Source organism: Bombyx mandarina, chromosome 20 (genome assembly GCF_030267445.1).
Source record: "Bombyx mandarina strain Sakado chromosome 20, ASM3026744v2".
Taxonomy (NCBI): domain Eukaryota; kingdom Metazoa; phylum Arthropoda; class Insecta; order Lepidoptera; family Bombycidae; genus Bombyx; species Bombyx mandarina.
Window position 1 is genome coordinate 1628976 of NC_143226.1, and position 21620 is coordinate 1650595.

At 37.9% G+C, this 21620-nt stretch overlaps 1 protein-coding gene across 2 annotated transcripts in view; it reads right to left on the reverse strand.

Annotated features, from left to right (window-relative positions):
* The window catches only part of LOC114245010 (uncharacterized), a 40239-nt gene that overhangs the window by 9971 nt on the left and 8648 nt on the right, over positions 1-21620 (reverse strand). For both annotated transcript variants that reach the window (XM_028177008.2, XM_089736131.1), the window contains exon 2: positions 17335-17420. In XM_028177008.2, the coding sequence (XP_028032809.2) occupies positions 17335-17392 (58 nt within the window). In that variant the 5' untranslated portion in view covers positions 17393-17420. The remainder of the gene's footprint in view (positions 1-17334; positions 17421-21620) is intronic.

Consider the following 21620-nt stretch of genomic DNA (forward strand, 5'->3'; position numbering starts at 1 on the left):
GCAATTGAGATTTCTATTGACTCCGAAAACCTCGCGAAAGAATCATTCATCACTTTACTATGTCTCAAAATTGTTTACGGTATCCACGTTGGGGCCTCTGTTGGCTAAAAAACCGCTAAAAATCGAAAAAGACGTGAACTTGTTTATCCATTAAAGACTTAAAAAATAATGTCTAAATAATTCGGATGCAAAATACATAACTATAATTTACCTTAAAACTGGGTTTAATTGAAGATACGCAATCTTAAATGTTCAAACGTCATCCGTTTACATATACGTAATTATAGTTCATTGCTTAAATAATCACGATTGGTTAATGTGTGTTCGCAACAGACTGAACGCTATCTCGTTTGCTAATTAGTAACCTGCGGTACGAGTTAATTACGTATCATTTTCATTGTCGTGTGTTTCTTTATTCAGATAACGACATCCGGACTCGTAGGTATGCGCAGACGAATTTACGATTTTTCGGGAATATTATACCAAGTACTTTTCGAGAAAATTGCGTTAAACCATTACCGACGCGAATCTGGTTGTAGTTTCGCGACTTTAGCGTCTGCAAACGTTATGGGTACTTTAAGATTTAGATCAATTATTACGAACGCATTCAATTGGATTTATGGATATGGTATGAAATCGTCGTGGTCTAAAGCAAAGACGTTCGGTGGAATCGTGTTGAGCGATGCACCGGTGTTCGAATCTCAGGCGGGTACCAATTTTTCTAATGAAATACGTACTCCACAAATGTTCACGATTGACTTCCACGGTGAAAGAATAACATTGTGTAATAAAAATCAAACTCCCAAACTTAAAATTTGCGTAATTACTGGTGGTAGGACCTCTTGTGAGTCCGCACGGGTATGTACCATCATCCTGCCTATATCTGCCGTGAAGCAGTAATGCGTTTCGATTTGAAGGGTGGAGCAACCGTTGTAACTATACTGAGACCTTAGAACTTATATTTCGAGGTGTGTGGCGCATTTACGTTGTAGATGTCTATGGGCTCCAGTAACCACGTAACACCAGATGGGCTGTGAGATCGTCCACCCATCTAAGTAATAAAAAAAAAGGTAATGCGTCGAAAGTTGCTCTAGCTTCGTTGGGAAAGGTGGAATTTGCAATTTGCTAACAGCTACCCGATCGCCTTCGAAGGATTCCTAACAGCTACCCGATTGCCTTCGAAGGATTCCTAACAGCTACCCGATTGCCTTCGAAGGATTCCTAACAGCTCAACGGAAGACCGGCGACCGGAACATATCAGGCGAGGTTTATGTCACTCGACAACAAAATTCTCCATTTCCAAACATAGTACATGTATATATTTCTTTTATTTTAACAGCTGTTCTAAAATACATTTTGTCGGATAAATAGATGTTTGAAGACACAAAATTAGAATTTTACTGGTTTTGTGACGTAAATCTTTTGTTGCTAGATGTGTTCGCGTGAATAATCTGTTTGGATGATGGAGTGTCTTGTATGCGAAGGCGTTTCAATTAATTACGTCTTAAAGGGCAGAGGAACTCACGAGTTTAGGATTTTTTTAGTTCCGCATCAATCAATATGCTTTCTCTCGGTTCACCCGGTGTTGGGTGTCGGAGCTCATAAACATTGCGATGCCACCGTCGATCTTGAGACTTCAGACTCGACTTTTGTAATTACGTAAATTATAATTTTTATGGTTTTTTTTTTGTTACACGATTTTATTATTTTCTGATTTCAACGTTCGCGTTATCAGTACGCGGTTATCTCGCTGTATTTATGTTATGATCAAGAAGTTAGCTGGAGGCTATTGATGTGGATTAGATTTTTTTATTTTTTTTATTTCTTATATCTGTGGACTAGCTCACTGGAGCCCACAGACGCCTGCAACATAAATGGGCCACCCACCTTGAGATATAAGTTCTAAGGTCTCAAGTATAGTTACAACGGCTGCCCCACCCTACAAACCGAAACGCATTACTGCTTTACGGAAGAAATAAGCAGTTGCACTAGCGAATAAACTAGTAGCTTTAGTAATTTGTAATAAGTTATGCTCAATGTTTTCATTGGTTTCTTCTTGCGAAGGGTTTATGTACGAAGCATTATTTATAACGTTTTCTAGCATCTTTTGGTAATGCCCAACATTGTTTGATTGCTGTAATACATAGTTGATATTTGAAAAATCATAATTTATTTTTATTTAATTAAGATGTTGATTAGAACAAAAGCAATTTGTGCTACGATTTCTTTGTGTTTTTGTTTTTGTGCAACTACCTACATTTTAAATATTTTGTCGCATTTTTATTATACAATTGAAATGTTCTGATGATAGCTGATAGCTTTCCATCAAGGAATTTTGTCTTTTATTTGAAATTGGAATTGATCATGTCCGAAAATAAATACTAATATCGTTATCTTATACCTTTAAACGAGCAATTCTTGTATATATATATGTATATACATATATATAATCTGATTCTCGGAAACGGCTCCAACGATATTCATAAAATTTCGTGTACAGGGGATTTCGGGGGCGATAAATCGATCTAGCTACGATTTATTTTCAGAAAATGTTGTTTTATTCGTGTTTTCATATGATCAACTTTATCCATAATCAACTTTATGACTCTTCCCGACATCTATTGGCGAATAATAATACTATTTTTCTTAATTGAGAGCAACTAACTGCTTTAAAGACACAACAAGATGGCGTTATAAAAAAAAAAAAACATTATACAGTTTTTTTAAATGAGTTTCATTTCAATACTGATCTCTCTTCATGAGTTCTGTACTAAACTTAATTTCGTCATCACAAGGAAAACGTATCGAAATTTATATGGACTTGCATATTACGAAATTAATAACGGATAATTATCGGTTACGTATGTTTTGTAAATTTATATTGTAACGAATAAAATACTACGTAATTATTTAATAATAAACGCTTTCTGATGATCAGGCATTGTCATTGTTTGCGAACGAGAAAAAAGTAAGTTTTTTTTCTTAAATATAATATGTGAATTCTTGGTAACGTCCGATTTGAGTTTTCGATAAATCATTAAGTTCGCTTTGATATTTTTATTCTTTATTATTTTATAATAATTTACCGACTTATGTACTTCGTTTGATGTATATATTCATCATTAAATCACACACATAATTTTGGTGTAGGTATATATAGTCTCTTTTCTGTCATCTCAATCTCTATAGCCAGTTTTTATTTTATTTTAATATGATTAAAAGATATAATCGTAAAGTTATCACAGACACGAATATTCTACCCTTAATGTATGTGTTATGAGTTTATGAGTCAAACTCATAGTTGCTCACACGTAAACACGAAGTAATATTATATTTACAACGTTTTTTATTCCAGACTAAAACTGCTATTCAAATGCAATTGAAACTTCGAATTATGGCTGAAATTTATCAGGAAATCGTAAAAACAATATCGGTCGGAGGTCATTCACCTGCACTGAGACAACAAACAAAGCTTAGATAAAATTTAATAACGCGCATACAATAAATAATAAGACCATCGAATATATTATATATTTTTTTATTATAGCTACGAGTTCATTCAAGTTCAAATACGGAGAAAAGGTGTGACATAGATGCGACGAGGCTCGTGACTTCCTCTTTCCAGCTTATACGGAATTTAAATCGAGTTGTGCCCATCCCGGAGCGCTACTTTTATTAGAGACACAATCATTGTAATTTAGCTCTTATTTGTGGGCACGTAAGAGCCGCAAATAACGGGCCATGTTACAAAACGTTTTTGATTGATATGTCGCGTACGTATCGCTTTACCGCTGCTTTCTTCAACACACCAATGAGCCCGAACGGTACTGACTTGAGTAGGGATGTTTCCTATGTTTGAACATTGTAAAATATTTTTAATGTTATTAGTTGTTTTGAATGAGTTGGCGGGTAGTCATCATAGAAGGGAAGATATATCTCTGAACCTCGCTTACGACATTCTCAAGATAAGCATTTTTAAGGTCTCGACGTGTTGCTGGCGGTGTCGATGACGGTTGGTGTTAAATTTTATCCAAACGGGGTTCATCTATCTTCAATACTAGAAGCCACGGAAAACCCCTAAAGACCTGTTATTCCGATCCAATTACCCTTCTCACGTCTCAAAGCGAGTGGCGATATGCGTGGTAAGCGCTTAGGGAACTTGATGGACTGTAGCGTGAGTAGATCTCATATAAGATGGAGCGACGAATTATTGGTGTTCGCGGGGATCCGCCGGATGCCAGCAGCACAGGCTTGGGAGAGGCCTATATCCAGCAGTGGACGCCTGTGGGCTGATAGATAGTTTTTTTTTCTTACCTATGCTGTCAGCTTTGAGAGGCTATTTCAGCTTCTCCTTGACGTGTAGGTGAGCTCTCGGGACTCAAGCCGAAGGGTTGACTGGCCCTAGCCAGTGTAGTGCTTCGTAGAATCTACCATCGAATCGGAAACGCGACCCAGTGAGGAAATCCGACGAGAAATTCATTGGGCTGTGTCTATGCGTTAATTTACTCGTCGAGCCCTTCGTCGCATCACGTAGCAATAGTTGAGTGCAACAATGGTTTTTTTAATATTTAAGTTGGCAGCGTGACGCTGTCTTGTCTTGAGGCATGAGGTCGGCTTGCATTGGGGACGGCTGACGCATCGTTTTGCCATTGAAATAGACAGAATGTTGGTCCGCTTGGGCTCACAGAGGCATGTATAAGTAAATCACAGAGCCTCTGTATGCAAAATAATTTGTTTACGTATTTGTTGGGTAATACCCGTTGCGGGACTGCTGCCTTGGTATTTCTTGATAATTTAAAACCTCCTTTATCAGAGCTATTGTTAAAGTTGAAAATCGCGTGTATTTATTTTTTCAATTATTTTAGGTGAGAAGAAACAAACTTAAGAGTTCTACTGTTAAGCGGATAGTAGTACGTAAACAGATCCTATAATATTATGAAGATCGGCATTAGTAGCATAAGAATCAGATAATTCTCATATAACTGGTACTTATATAATTTTTACTGGTGGTAGGACCTCTTTACTAGTGGCAGGGCCTCTTACTGGTGGTAGGACCTCTTTTGAGTCCGCGCGGGTAGGTACCACCATCCTGCCTGTTTTTGCCGTGAAGCAGTAATGCGTTTCGCTTTGAAGGGTGGGGCAGCCGTTGTAATTATACTGAGACCTTAGAAATTACATCTCAAAGTGAGTGGCGGCATTTGCGTTATAGATGTCTATGGGCTCCAGTAGCCACTTAACACCAGGTGGGCTGTGAGCTCGTCCTCGTCATTGACCTGGAATTTTAAATTTTTAGTTTCGAATATTCTACAGATTTTGTGTTCGCTGTTATCCGCCTAGATATCGTATGATGGAAATATATGGAGAGCGATTGCGCTTCAGCTTAGCTGGAGGACTACTATTGATGGGTCGTGCTGAGCTTCGGTTATCGACGTTGATGATGTGTTAATGACGGTTGCGTGTTTGAAACACGTCAGGGTCAGCAGTTTATAGAGAACGACCACGAAGGTAAGTTCCTCAACGTGCTGACCGATGACCCGAAGTGATTGTTCGATATTGAAATAAGTTCTTTTTTTGGAACGAAGTCCCTTATGTTACAATGCGGAGGGGTAGGTACCCTAACCGGGAAAAAGCGTCCGTAACGTAAGATTTTTATTAGTAATGCACACAGTATACGACTTAACTTTGTAATAACGTAAAAAAAATAACATATTTTTTTATCATTCTTTGACCACGATCTCAGAGCGTTCGTTTGCGCAATACACTAGCTCTTATGCAAACAACCGTGAATGAAGTGTACCACAATAAGTTCGCACGTTACCGAATGACCGTGGGTTGTTGCGAAACTACTCCATTCCACTTTTATTTTCTTTATACCTCGAATAGAACTTAAAATTAATATTTTCATAATAAGGAGCTTCGTTCTTATCCGGTGTCCCACGACACCACAATTTTTTTTTTCATTTTAGTTTTATTCTGTGATAGCGTTTGTACCTTTAAGCAAGAATTGTTGCAAAGCGCGCAGGAAGGACCTTGCCTCTCTGCCTATTTACAAATCTGTTTTGAACGACGAACAATAATTCATTTCTCGTTTCGTTCGCTCTGAAAATATTCGATAATACTGTTGACGTAGTTGGTTTAATACTCATAACTCATGTCCGAATTATTAATACATATAAAGATTCCGACAATTACGTACGGTATCGCCTAAACAAGTTCATCAAACAAACGATTTTTGAATAGGCATTTTAAAATGGAATAACAGTATTGTTGGTTTTTAAGATTTTCGTGGAATTTTGTTAAAGATTCGATAAAAAAAAAATTAATTAAATTCGAGAGGAATTGTTAAAAAAAAAACACGCTTAATGTGACTTGAGAAGTTTACGGTGCCTATATTAAAATGATGTTTAAGAGCGACGTTCACTCATCATCAAGTAAGCCGTATTTTCGAATGCCAAAGGAGACTAACCCTTATTTATTTAAGTTTAGCCAAAGTGACTGTTACACTAATATAAAAAGCCAAGTTGGCTCTTAAGTAATACCCCATACAAAAGGATGAATTGCCGAGGCCTCCTCTTCTCAATTTTTATTTTTTTATTGCTTAGATGGGTGGACGAGCTCACAGCCCACCTGGTGTTAAATGGTTACTGGAGCCTATAGAGATCTACAACGTAAATGCGCCACCCACCTTGAGATATAAGTTCTAAGGTCTCAGTATAGTTATAACGGCTGCCCCACCCTTCAAACCGAAACGCATTACTGCTTCACGGCAAAAATAGGCAGGGTGGTGGTACCTACCCGCGTGGACTCACAAGAGGTCCTACCACCAGTAACTATTCCTATATTAAAATGGTATCTAAAAGCGACGTTCACTCATCATCAAGTAAGCCTTATTCTCTAATGCCAAGAGAAACTAGCCCTTATTTATTTAAGTTTAGCCAAAGGGACTGTTGCACTAATGTAAACCAGCCAAGTTGGCTCCTAAATAAAACCCCGTACAAAAGGATGAGTTGCCGAGGCCGCATCTCTATAAACGAACTCTTTTGTATTTGGATGGAATTAAAAAAAAAAAACATGTGTGCAATTCACACGTGGTAGAAGTGAAACCTTCCAAAATTAAAATACAATTATCCTAAACGTCTTAAGTATATGTAAAATTTTGTCATTAGTAAATAATTGTAAGGTAGCGCCCTCTGTGAATTGATATTTTAATTTCACGTATAATCCTAAATTAAAATTCACACCAAAGAGCTTTCATACACACGTTAGTATTAAAAAATCTCACAGATGGCGCTGTATTAAATAGTATGTATATTTCTGTCTCATTCTTTGCTGGCTTCATCCTACACATTTTTGTATTTGTGTCTCTTACCTGTCGTTTTTTCCGTTGCATCCGGTTTGAAATCACAACGATTCTAAAGAAGTTTTCACTTCAAAAGTTATCGTCTAAAGCACATTAATATAATGAATGAACTCATGAAACTGCATTAAGTGAATCCGGCGTTGCATCAACACACGTCAGTGGTTTCGCGTAACATGTAAATACCTATTTTCGTAAGCAGTGTCACATTCTTGTGTATTACAACTAAATTAATGTCGATCGACCTAAATAGTTTTTTGAGGTTCCTCATATTATGATAATAACTAGAGGTCCCGCAGTAGTCGAAATTCGACTATAATTAATTGGAATTGTAAGCTTGTACACTATTATGATTGTATTTTATACTTCTATAATCACAAATTTCGCCAAGACTACACTATAAAAATATTAACAAAGACAAACCATATTCTATTCTCAATTTGACAACAGACGTCAAGAACAAAAGTTTGACAATAAATAGAATGCATGCGTGTGTGCGTCAAATACATGGTATGTAGTGTGTGTAATGTTTTCTTTCTTGATTTAATGTATCTTTTATGCATTATTTAAAAAAAGTATTAGCATTGTGCACTTCTTCTCTATATTCTCTATAAGTGTGGAAAGTTTCATACTCCTCCGTCCGCGCAATTTTCGTAAAAAGGGATACAAAGTTTTTGCTTCACGTATTAATATATGGATAATAATAATAATAATTGCATTTATTTACTCCACAATACAAATACAAATAACTTTTCAATTAATCTATATAAAAATGAATTGCTGTTCGTTAGTCTCGCTAAAACTCGAGAACGGCTGGACCGGTTTGGCTGATTTTGTTCTTAAATTATTTGTGGAAGTCCAGAGAAGGTTTAAAAGGTAGATAAATATGAAAATTTTAAGTTTATTTTATACAAAAGTTTAGGTATTTTATTTATCGATTGAGGCGTTACGAAGTCTGCCGGGTTAGCTAGTATGACATAAAAATTCTAAGTCTAAACAATATATTATACTAACACAGTGGAGATATAAAGGCCGCGGCTCAGCTTTGTGATAGCTGAAACTATCGCTGTTATTCTGTCGCTGCCTGTAATCTTAATCTGTAAACTTAAATCTAATAATACCTAAATTTAATTATGTGGCATAATCTACAGAATCCCTGCCTCCGCACTTTGCTGTTTAAATAGAAATTCCTTATAAAAGTATTTGACAGGGTTTAATCCTTGTGAGAGTCTACTTCTCAAAGGCGGAGGCAAGTCATTCCGAATTTTGGATACGGCGGAGGAGAAACCACACCCCTGTAGCTTTTATTTATACAATTAGGCCGTCTGAGTAAGTTAACATTACGGACGATCGTAAATATCTTAATGACGTCAAGATTTTATAAACGAGTCCCTAATTGTGTCGGTGTTCGAAGCCTTGGGGAACACAGCTAGGATAGAAAGATTGATGGGTTTCTGTCTTAAATAGAAAATTAAGGTTGCGTTTGGTCCTTCCATCGGCCGCCATATTTCTTCCTTTAATACTTTTACACCATACGATCTATCATATAATAAAGCTTAATGTGATCGTGTTGTAAAAATTACGAAAATTCCCATTTCAAGCTTCAGACTTAGTAGAAAATGTTGCCAAAAAAAAAACAAAGAAAACCGACTTTAATAAAATTAAATGAGATTATCACCAATATAGTCGATGTCAATTAGACATTAGAGGATTATGTGGTAAAGGTTAGTTAAAAACCTACTGGTCAAGTCTTGATAAAATTTCAACCATATTAGAAACACTAGCTCTGTAGCACTCAAATAAGTAACCAATAAAAACTGGTTCACCTAGAGAACAGGTCCACCAACAAAATAAGGTCGAGTTGAAAACCTCCGCCTTTTTTGAAGTCGGTTACAAAATACCGACAAAAGTCAAAATTTTACTTTTTTTTTTGTAGTACATCAATTTTGAGGCGACGGGAATACTCGCATTAGTTTAATTGCCTAAGTATTTTCAGTTCGAAATGCAGTGGTTCCAGTTTCGCTCGTGGCGTTACCGCAATATAATAAAAAAAACCGCAATAAATTATTTGTTATTATATACATTTAAATAGACTAAAAGATAGACGAAAAGAAAGGACACAATAATTTCTTTCTTTGGTTAGCAACCGATTTTGTTTTTGTTTAATATCCCGTATCCTAGACCACGAGGAACGTAAAGTATCCGGAGTGCCGGAAATAATATAATTATACTAAAAAAAATTAGTTTTTTTTATTGCTTCGATGGGTGGACGAGCTCGCGGCCCACCTGGTGTTAAGTGGTTACTGGAGACCATAGACATCTACAACGTAAATGCCTCACCCATCTTGAGATATAAGTTCTGAGGTATCAGTATAATTACAACGGCTGCTCCACCATTCAGATGGAAACGCATTACTGCTTCACGGCAGAAATAGGCAGGGCGGTGGTACCTACCCGTGAGGACTCACAAGAGGTCCTACCACCAGTTTTTTTATTGCTTCGATGGGTGGACGAGTTAGCGGCCCAACTGGTGTTAAGTGGTTACCAGAGTCCATAGACACCTACAACGTAAATGCCGCCACCCACCTTGCGAGACGAGTTTTAAATCTCAATTTTTACAGTACAGCGGCTGCCCCACCGTTCAAACTGAAATATAATATTACTGCTTCACGGCAGAAATAGGCAGGGCGGTGGTGCCTACCCGTGCGGACTCATAAGACGTCCTACCACAAGTAAAAATTTTACTGAAATTAAACCGTAAAAGAAGTTTTAATTATATATTTTTTCAATCAACTTAATGTTGGTCTTATGAATGCTTACGTTGAATTATAAAATTATAGATTAGAATAGGATTCACTTTTAAGTATATTTAAGTCTTTCCAGAAATTTGATGAGGCTGTCATTTCAGAAGTCGTCGCTCGATCATTTCTGTTAGTTGTGCGAATATTTGTAATCCGATATTAACTTAAATCGTATGTAATTGGATTGATTTTGCGAAGTAAGAAGTCTGTAGATCGATTGTTTTAGGAACAAAAATGTTAATGCTTATAAATGAATACTTACATAATGCTTATATACGAATCTGGGCGATACGTTATTTTTCATAATAATAAAAAATACGTGGCGACTGGTTTTTAATTGGAAACTTGTATGTACATAATATGTAATCGAATTTTTAATTGGCACAAGTTTTAAGACTGCCCGCTTGCTTGACGTGACTATCCTTGGATTTATATCCCCATATAACCATAGCAATGTGCCATAGGAAGGTACTTTTCTGTTTCTTCTTTTGATGTTTCTTTTAATTCATCCGTTTCTGGTCGTACGATTGTTTTGGCATTTTATTATAAATTTATATGTTGTTTTTTCCAAAATGTATTCGTTTCTTTTTAGAACGTATTGTGAGGCCGCACGGATGCGCATACTTCTGCCGCTGTGTCTCATTATAGGCCATTTTATGATATAAAACAATTGTTGATTCGAAATTCGCCTTTATATTTCTTAAGGATCATCTTAGTCAGTGTTCACTTTCCGGTATCTGGACTCCGATAATTGTACTATTAATTGGGAGGTGAGCTGCTCCGCTATCTAATTACCCTCGATTATTAAAATCAAAGGATCTCGCGCTAGCAATTGTCACAGTCAAAAACGATTTCCACTCGCTCGCTTTCTCCGAACGGAAAAGCGTTCCAATTAGAGTAGGGGCCGAGATGTGATTGAATATTGATTCGTTAAGGACCCCGGCAGATGCCGGTAACGGTACGATTACGTGAGAAGCGTCTTAAGCAATCTGTTTATTTATGGGCACCCTACAAAAGAACGTTTTGAACAGCGCAGGGGCTATGGAACTCGGAAAAAGAAGGTCGTAAAGGCTATGGTTCATGCCTGCTTGATGAGACATGATGTCAAATTTGCAGCTACGTAACCATAACGCGCCTTTGATTTGCGACAGAAAGCATTAACATTTTTTTTCCTACTTAAAAGTTCTAAAATATTCTTGAATAATTATTTAATGAGAGTGTCAGTACAAGTATATTAAATGAATACAATTTTTAATACTTGAGTGTCGCAAAAATCGATAAAAATACGACGTATCAACAATAGATAGGTATTGTTAGTTCTAAAGAGTCTCGATAGATGGCGATAGGGGTAAGCACACGTTTTTTGGCACTTTTTAAAATTTGACAACACTGTTAACTAATTTTTTTTTTTAATTGTAGGTAATTACCTACAATTAAGACAACAAGACTTATGGTACAATATTATTTTGATCATGCGTTTTCTTGTAACAGCGTCATAAGATGACAATAACAGAAAAATAATCACAAACATTTAGTTTAATGTATTCAAATTATGTAAATAAAACTTGGATATTAGTACCTACGGAGCGATGTCGGGAATCTAGAAGCATTCACGTTATGTAGTAATTGTTATGTAAAGAATTAAACGGCAATTTCAATTTAATGTATTCGTAAATAGCAATAAAAATGTTTATCTATTCCATACGTTGTCCACGTGTAATTTAAGTATCGAATTAAAACTAATAAGTTTTCTTCTTCAGTTCCCATTCTAAAGAACATACCTTGTAAGGTAGGTACAGAAAGTCATTTTGGTTGTACAGAGCTAATGATTGCTTAAACACGACCAAAATGTTACAGTGCAATGTCATTTTATCTTTTAATTAAGATTATTCGGAAATTTTTAACATAAAATAAAGTTAAATAATTCTGAATTTTTGTTTATCAACTGTCCGCTCTTTTTCAACTTTCTCTGGTGTTCCCATTCAGGTCAATTATAAATTGTAAAGCTCACCAATGCGTATTGGAGCAGTATCACCTAATATTTTGAGTAGGTACGTCGAAACAATAACAGATATAATAACCATAAACTTATCTCAGTCGGTCACAAATACCGATCGTATTCAACAATAAAAAGAAAAAAACCTGTTTATCGCCACGATCAATACCCAAAATTAATATATTATAATCTTTTTACAATGACACAAAAACTGTTATCATCTCTAAGTAGGTACCTAAGTCTATTTTTTTTTTTTCGTCTTCGTTCGACCGATTAGTATGTCTGCGCAAGGCGTTATTTTAACAGTGACGTTCTTTTTATTTTTTATCTGATAACCCATTTGTTCCGGCCCTAATTGTGTGTTTGCGAGCGTTGGGCAAAACGGGAAAATACTAATTTGCGCTGATAACAGAGATGAGTAATATTCTTCGTAAACGTGTTAACACATAACTCCAGCACTCCCATTTAGTATGTCGTTAGATCAGCGATGTTTCTATTTAACTAGAAAGTTCTAGTGAGGTTTCATCATACCCGATCCTGTGGACCGAATGGTAAACAGTCGATGTCGCCCTAAACACGTCATTACGGATCCTCCCGATCCATTAACCGTGCTTTTAGGTACCTCAAACACCGGTCACCGTCCTCGCCGAACCCGTCGCCGTCGCTTGCGATGAAGGGCTCGACGAGTAAATTAACCTATAGACATAGCCCACTGAGTTTCTCGCCGGGTCTTCTCAGTGGGTCGCGTTAACGATCCGGTGGTAGATTCTGCGAAGCACTGCTCTTGCTAGGGCCAGTGTTAGCAACACTCCGGTTTGAGCCCCGAGAGCTCACCTACACGTTAGGTTGAAGCTGAAATAGGCTCTGAAGGCTATCAGCATAGGTAGCAAAGAAAAATAAAGAGGTTTCATTTAAACAGTGCCCAGTCATTGAAGAGTTGTTTTATATAACACTAGCGGCCCGCTCCGGCTCCGCTCGGGTCTTTAACAAAAATTTCAAGGATATTTGACGTTGTTTTATTTTTTTAAATAAAAGAACACTTATTGCGGTATAACTATAATAGTTAGTCATATTCTGTCGCGACACTTTTTGTAAATAATTATGTATTCTACAAAGTCGTAGTACATTATTTTATTCTATCATCAATAGTTTTCGCAGGGCACGCGATGTAAAGAATTTTTTACACGTTTGGTTACATTATTGGTGTTTTAGTAAGAATCACAATTTTTTTTCAAAAAAGATTATAGCCTATGTCACTTGGGAATAGTGTAGCTTCCAAACAGTGAAAGAATTTTTCGAATCCGTTCAGTAGTTTCGGAGCCTATTCAATACAAACAAACAAATCTTTCCTCTTTATAATATTAGTATAGATATAGATTAGTATAGATTCGTTGACTATATCTTATATTGTAGACGGGGCGTGTTGTCTTTCACACATGCGCTGTGGTCTTATTTAGACCTAGAAGTACCTACTTCTTGAGCTATAGTTCGTTTTCAGAGACAGTGTGAGTAAAGTACCAGCCGGCGCTGCTAAGACGTGTGGGGCAGTTCCGAAGCTGGTATGCTTTTGAAAGAAGATTGTAAGATTCTTATTGGAAGACATCGGCTTAGGTTTCAGCTTATATTGCGGGTCTCCGTTACGGTAATCATTTGGGTTCAATTGACCAAAAATAAAAAAAATATATAAAAATGGTGTTCCGTATATATGAGTACTTTTGTATTTATGTAATAGTCCACTACAACGTGAATGGTATCTTTTTAACGAGACGCAATACTAAGCTGTGTACATAGGTTCAAGATAAAAGACGGTGGAGATACGTACGAGATAATCTGTAATTGTACCTACCGGAATACGTACAGTGTCAGTAAAGCAGATTTTATTTTATTTTTTTCCTACCTACGCTGATAGCTTTGAGAGGCTATTTCAGCGTGACCTTAACTAGTAGGTGGAGCCCACGGGGCTGAAACCTGACGACGTTGCTAACACACCCTAGCTAGAGCCGTGCTTCGCAGAATGTACCACCGGATCGGAAACGCGACCCACTGAGAAGATCCGGCGAGAAACTCAGTGGGCTGTGTCTGAGGGTTAATTTACTCGTCGAGCACTTCGTCGCTAGCGACGGGTTCGACAATAACGATGACCGGTGCTTAAGGTACCTAAAAGCACCGCTAGTGGATCGGGAGGATCCGAAATGACCTGAAGCAGATTATTATCTTAAACTGACGACGTTGCTAGCACGAACCCTAGCAAGAGCAGTGCTTCGCAGAACCGGATCGGAAACGCGACCCACTGAGAAGATCCGGCGAGAAACTCAGTGGGCTGTGTCTGAGGGTTAATTTACTCGTCGAGGCCTTCGTCGCAAGCGACGGGTTCGACGAGAACGATGACCGGTGCTTGAGGTACCTAAAAGCACCATTCGTGGATCGGGAGGATCCGTAATCACCTGAAGCAGATTATTTCCATTACATTTCAACTTACAGCAAACGTTTTGTAATGTTTAACAACATAAATATTATAGTTATCGAGAACATCTCATTCGAGATCACATTACGACGCATGTACCAGCGCTGTGTGTACACAAGTGTGGCGGCATAAAGGGATGCCTCTCGCGAGATAGAGGCGCGGCTGAACAAACTGGATTCCGTAACGTTGCCTTTATTATAATGTTATGAAGAATTTAGGCATCGGAGACCTAGTTTTGATGGTGAACCCGACCGACGCAATCCATGGAGTTTCTCGTAGGATCGTTTTACACTGGTAGTAGGACCTTTTGTGAGTCCGCACGGGTAGGTACCACCACCCCGCCTATTTCTGCCGTGAAGCAGTAATGCGTTTCGGTTTGAAGGGTGGGGCAGCCGTTATAGCTATACTGAGACCTTAGAACTTATATCCCAAGGTGGGTGGCGCATTTACGTTATAGATGTCTATGGGCTCCAGTGACCACTTAACACCAGGTGGGATGTGGGCTCGTTCACTCATCTAGGCAATAAAAAATATATATTTAAAAACAATCCACTTCCTTCTTCCTAGAGTAGGCAAGGAACTCATCAAAATCAGGGTGGAATAGCGAGACGACACCATCTTCCAGATATGTTTGTGATGCAAGTTCAACGAAGAGGACCTTTCCGAGCTCTAATACGCTGAAGTTTTGCAATACGGTACCTAATTTTAATAGGATCGAGATCAATACTTACTGTTAATATAAAAGATAAAATATCGCAAAACTATTCCTAGTATACGAGTATAACAGAAGTACGGAATAGGTATATCGTACTAGTGAATGCAAGCACTATGTACAACAAGCACATTTCAATTGATATCGACTTCTCGCGAATTAAAGATGTGATAACTAATAAAAAAAAGGAGCAGACAGTTATGGCAAAGTTTAGATGCACTAAGGAGTAATTTATCAATAAAATCTCTACATATCAAATAAATAATAACAGTATAACATTAGTGTTGCAATGAAACTTAAAATAATGAAGATTATACAACGAATGGGACTTAGGGGACGATATACCCGACACTCTGACCTTTACGGATCTGTTGTGTCACGAACATGTACTCTTTCATTATCACAATAACAATATAGCTTATTAAAATAAGCGAATCGCACACCGGACGGCGGTTAATTATCAGCTGATCTCTCTTACATGTAACGAAACACGGAGGGTAGTCGTAAAAACAGTTAAATAAACGAGCAGGTGTCTATTAGCGCGTGCGATTCAATGATCGCAGTTCAGTCGTCAGGTTACCGCCGACCCGACTACACGTGGATTGATATACGTAAATCTATCTATATATGGACCGTTTATTTTGAAAGTGGTGTAAGTCCATTTTCTTTTGTTTCGAGAAAATTAAAGATTACTACTATATTTGTTGATTTAAAAATACAGGCAAATCATATGAGGTCTGGCTATGACACCTACCTCTGTCAATTGGACTTAAACCACTTTCATAATCGATGATTAGGTATGCAATTTAATTTACCGATCGATTTTAAGTTGTACAAAACATGGGATTTTTTTGAGAAATTAAACATGGACTAGTTATATATAAAAAAAATACATTAAATTAAGCATGAATTACGTGATAACTCATTTTTCTCAAAAATGGACTTACACCACTTTCAAAATAAACGGTCGATATATAAAAATGAGTTGCTGTTCGTTAGTCTCGCTAAAACTCGAGAACGGCTGGACCGATTTGGCTAATTTTGATCTTGAATTATTTGTGGAAGTCCAGAGAAGGTTTAAAAGGTTAAATAAATATGAAAATGTTTGTAATTAAATAAAAATAACATTTTTGTTTTTCCTTTGATATGTCCCCCGTCGGACGGATTCCTTTTGTTTGTTTTAAGTTTATTTTATACAAAAGTTTAGGTCTTTTATTTATCGATTGAGTCACTACGAAGTCTGGCGGGTCCGCTAGTAATAATATAAAATATGGTATGATTTTGCTAAACATTAATTCTATTCGTATTGGGTCCTGATTTGACTAAAATACCTTTTTTCGTTACCTATTCGATGGTGGCTTATGGAGCTATTCAACTACGGACGGGTAGGTGAGTCACAGGCTCAACCTGACATAATTTCCTAATATTAGCTGTGCTTAGCAGAATCTACCACTGGATTGAAATCGCGATTCACAGAAGACCCGGCGTGAAACTCTGTGGGTTGTGTCTATGGGTGGCGAGTGGATTGGCAATCTTGGAAATATCGCAGCATCCACTGGATACATTCAGATTAGGTAAAAGTTCTTGTTTTGCAATGTTTATAGTATTTAATGGGTTACTCACGTTGCATTCCCGATCCTGCGGACAGAATGGAAAGCAGTCGACGACGCCCAAAACACGTCATTTCGGATTCTCCCGATCCACTAACGGTGCTTTTAGGTAACTCAAGCACCGGTCACCGTTCTCGTCGAACCCGTCGCTTGCGATGAAGGGATCGACGAGTAAATTAACCCTCAGACACAACCCACTGAGTTTCTCGCCGGATCTTCTCAGCGGGTCGCGTTTCCGATCCGGTGGTAGATTCTGCGAAGCACGGCTCTTGCTAGGGTTCGTGTTAGCAACGTCGTCAGGTTTGAGCACCGTGAGCTCACCTACTAGTTAACGTTACGCTGAAATAGCCTCTCAAGGCTATCAGCTTATATAGGAAACAAAAATGGTACTCACGTTGCGAAGACGGTGGTTCAGCCGCGGGGGGCGCGGGTGCGTTGGCTGCACCCTGCATCGCCCGGGATGGAAGTCCTCGACGGCGCCTGGGACACCGAGATAAAACAATTACATTCAAACTTCCTTTTTAGTACGATCACCGCGCATATGTTTTTGCTCGTTATAGATACGAAACCTCAAACACCATGGCGCAAATGAATCCCGTATTATTGCTATATCCGTCCGTAAATTTAATCAAACCAATATTATCACAGAATATCGTACATTATTTATATTTGTAATCGATTAACATGACCATCGAGATTTTTCTGATGTATAAGATATTCTAAACGATTTGTAAGTTCACTATAAAGTTTTATAATTTGAGAAGTATCCGACAATTTATCACTATACATTCGTCAAGTTGAATGAATGTATAAGTTGTAGATATTGTATCTATCAATCCTAAAAGGAAGATATTTTTGTAGACCCACAATTCGGGTGCAGTTAGAAAACTATACTAAAATATTAATTAGTGGGAATTAGTGTAATTTTTCTAATACCTTCTCTATTTTTATGTTATTAATAAAATAAAAACTGCATTATATTCTAATGTAGTTAACGTGTGTAGGTAGGTATATATGTGTTTTTGTTACACGAAGCGGCGTGAAACCTAAACTGTTTGAATTACATTTAATTGGTTTTTTAATTGATATCAAAGTGTTAATAGTAGTTAAGAGTAGTCAAACGACTAGCTAGACGTCTAGTCTATAAATGTTTCGAATACTAGTTAGTCCGAGATTATCATAATACGTTAATTAATTCAATTTGGTTCATACGTTTGCGGGGTTTGATTTGCGTAAACGTACCGACAACCGTATACATCAGTTTGTGTTAATAATGTTGTCACAAATAGTTTACTACCACTGGATTTTTTTTCTTTTTTTCTTTTATTATTTAGATGGGTTTACGAGCTCACAGCCCACTTGGTGTTAAGTGGTTACTGGAGCCCATAGACATATACAACGTAAATGCGCAACCCCATTTTGAGATATAAGTTTTAAGGTCTCAGTATAGTTAGTTACAACGGCTGCCCTACCCTTCAGACCGAAACGCATTACTGCTTCACGGCAGAAATAGGCGGGGTGGTGATACCTACGCGTGCGGACTCACAAGAGGTGCTACCACCAGTGGTCATACCATCAGTGTTGATAGTGTCATTTTTGTTGTTAACGGGTTGACGGTACGACAAAACTAGGTTTAGTCTGGTAGGTGTTTTTTTTAAATCGCAATCCAACTAACACGATCTAAAAGAGATCGAATTTTAGTAAAATTTATTAGAGCGATTCAAATTCAAGGTTGAGTTTAACGATCGAAAAAAAAAGACGGCAGACATCTCTGTCTCTCTCGCTCTGCAGTCGAATTTTGAATGTGTTCTGTCACTTGTGCTGAATTACGGTCTAATCTATAAACTACAATCTATTTCTAAAAGTGTTCTTGGTAAGCGCAACGTTTAAAACCTTTTTAAAAGACACGTGAGTCACATTCTGTTATCGGCGCTGCTTCCTGTAATCATTGATCGAGAAATGAGGGTACATGGCGTATGTACTGTGCACCTATCAGTCTTCTAGTGTGACCACGCTTTTGTGTAAATACGAAACAGTATTTCGTTATTTTTATTTTACGAAAAAAATAATATGCGGTTATGAGTCAAAGAGGCTTGCTCTATCTAATCACTGTCCACAATAGTTACTGCAGTTATGTCAATGCCGAGTAACCATTGACTCAGGTATAGCAGTATACCAGGGATGGCCAACCGGTAGATCGCGATCGACCGGTCGATCGTGGCTATTATTAGTCCATCCGATCGTGACAAGACAAACAATATAAATACATAGAACACACTGCGCAACGTAATCACCAATTGCTGCACGCATCATCTTCATCTTGTATCATTTGTTAATGACCATTACGTCACATTATTTATGCTCTCTTCTACACAATTTAACCCTCAGACACAGCCCACTGAGTTTCTCGCCGGATCTTCTCAGTGGGTCGCGTTTCCGATCCGGTGGTAGATTCTGCGAAGCACGGCTCTTGCTAGGGTTTGTGTTAGCAACGTCGTCAGGTTTGAGCCCCGTGAGCTCACCTACTAGTTAAGGTTACGCTGATATGGCCTCTCAAGGCTCTCAGCTTAGGTAGGAAAAACAAAAAAACAAAAAAAAATCTTCACAATAGTTCGCTTTTATTATATTTAATATATTAGGTTTGTAAAATATGTTACTTATTTGAATACTGAACTACATTGTTTCATTAAATTTCAAGAAAGGTCATTGATAAATCGCAGAGTGCTTCGTCAGTAGACTGTAGATCTTGGTTCTAATCTAGTTGGCCACCTCTGCACTATACGGTTTGCCGTTATCTTACCTACCCATTTATACCAATAATTAAAGACATAATAAATCTATTTATATGCATTTTTTGCACAAAACAATAAGATTTTTAGGCCGACTTAATGTTTAGCTTAAGGTGTGACCACGTCAAAATCAAAGTCTGATATAAGATAAACAGTATTTTATTATACCTATAGCAAAGTTAGAAATTACAAATAATATATCGTATTTTCACGTTTTTTATATTGTGACGATTTACATTAAGCAAATAAAAAAATATACCTAGGTGAAAAGAAATTCCCGTTACATTTTACGTTTATGGTCACCGTACGTTCGCTTCAGAAAGATATGCGCGCGAGCACCTCGACCGACCTATTATAGTCCAGACAATGCGTGCTAATAACCTGCGCGACTGGTATGCGCTGTAGCTACACATAATCATTGCTTATGTGCGTTTATTTGCGACTTGTTTACCGGCTGAATTGGTTATGTCAAAAAACGAAACTGGCAGACGCTTTGAACGCCCGTGTATTCTGAGAAGTGTTCGAATGTTATACCTCCCTACCTATCTAATCGGTGGTAGCCTAATGTTGTTTTTCCTACCTATGCTGATAGCCTTGAGGGGCTATTTCAGCTTCACCCTAACGTGTAGGTGAGCTCACGGGGCTAAAACCAGGAGTGTTGCTAACACTGACCCTAGCAAGAGCAGTGCTTCGCAGAATCTACCACCGGATCGGAAACGCGACCCACTGAGAAGATCCGGCGTGAAACTCAGTAGGATGTGCCTATGAGTATTATATCGGTTATACGTTTGTTGATATTCGACCCGGGTGATGGGACTAAAGCAAAGCCGCCGTCGCTCAAAACATGTTGGATTCTCCGGATCAGCTCTCGGTGCTTTTAGGATCTTCGAGCACTGGTTACCGTCCTCGTCGAACTCGTCGTTTATGACGAAGCGTTCGCCAAGCCAATTGGCCCTTAGACACCTTCTCCTCGCGTCGTTTCCTCAGTGCTGAGTGTCGTGACCATCATATTTCTACAGGATTTTACTTCTTGTAGTGTCCCTACAGTCCTATCATTGGCCACATGAAGAGCTTTGTGTAATGGGATCTCTAGTGTGGTGCGAATTTGATTGAACCACCGGACTCGGGACTTGTCGGACTGCGCCCGCGCGGCCTTTTTTCCTTAGACACAACCCACCGCATTTCTGGCCGGATTTTCTTAGTGGATCGCGATTTCGATCCGGTGGTAGTTTCAGCGTAGCACCGCTTTTACTAGGGCTAGTGTTAGCAATCCTCTCAAGTTGAGCTTGTGAGCTCGGCTACTGGTCCGCGTGTAGTTGGAATAGCCCCTTAGGCTACCAATGATGCATATTATTTATTAATTTAAACGATAGGGTTGCGTTTTGTTATCAGGTATAAATGTTTTGTTTTCTAAACAAGCAAAAGAGGTCACGTGACCGCGGACCGTTGAGGTCGAAGTCTAAATAGTTAGGGCTGCTCCTTACAATCGGGATGTATCAATGCTTCGAGACCGGATATTAAGATAGTGGGTCGTTCTCACACTTTTAATATTTTCCATCAACAGTATAATTGGTTTCCCGATTCGTTTTCGAGTGTCGTTCGTAAAAATGGATTATATACATAGTCAGGTCATAAGTATTGTCACACAGTAAAAACTTTTCTTTTAGAATGCTGGCCACAAAAAAGTTTATTGAATTCGAATTTCGAATTGTTCATGAAAATAAAAATGTATACTTTTAGAATTTTTACTCATTTTTAAATATGGAGTGGACGTTTAAAGAAGACCGTGTTGCATCGTTGCGGTTACGCGCCAATTCAAATTTTTAACATACTGAAAATTTTGAATATAACCAAAAGATTCGTTTATCGTACCATCAAACTATACAATGAA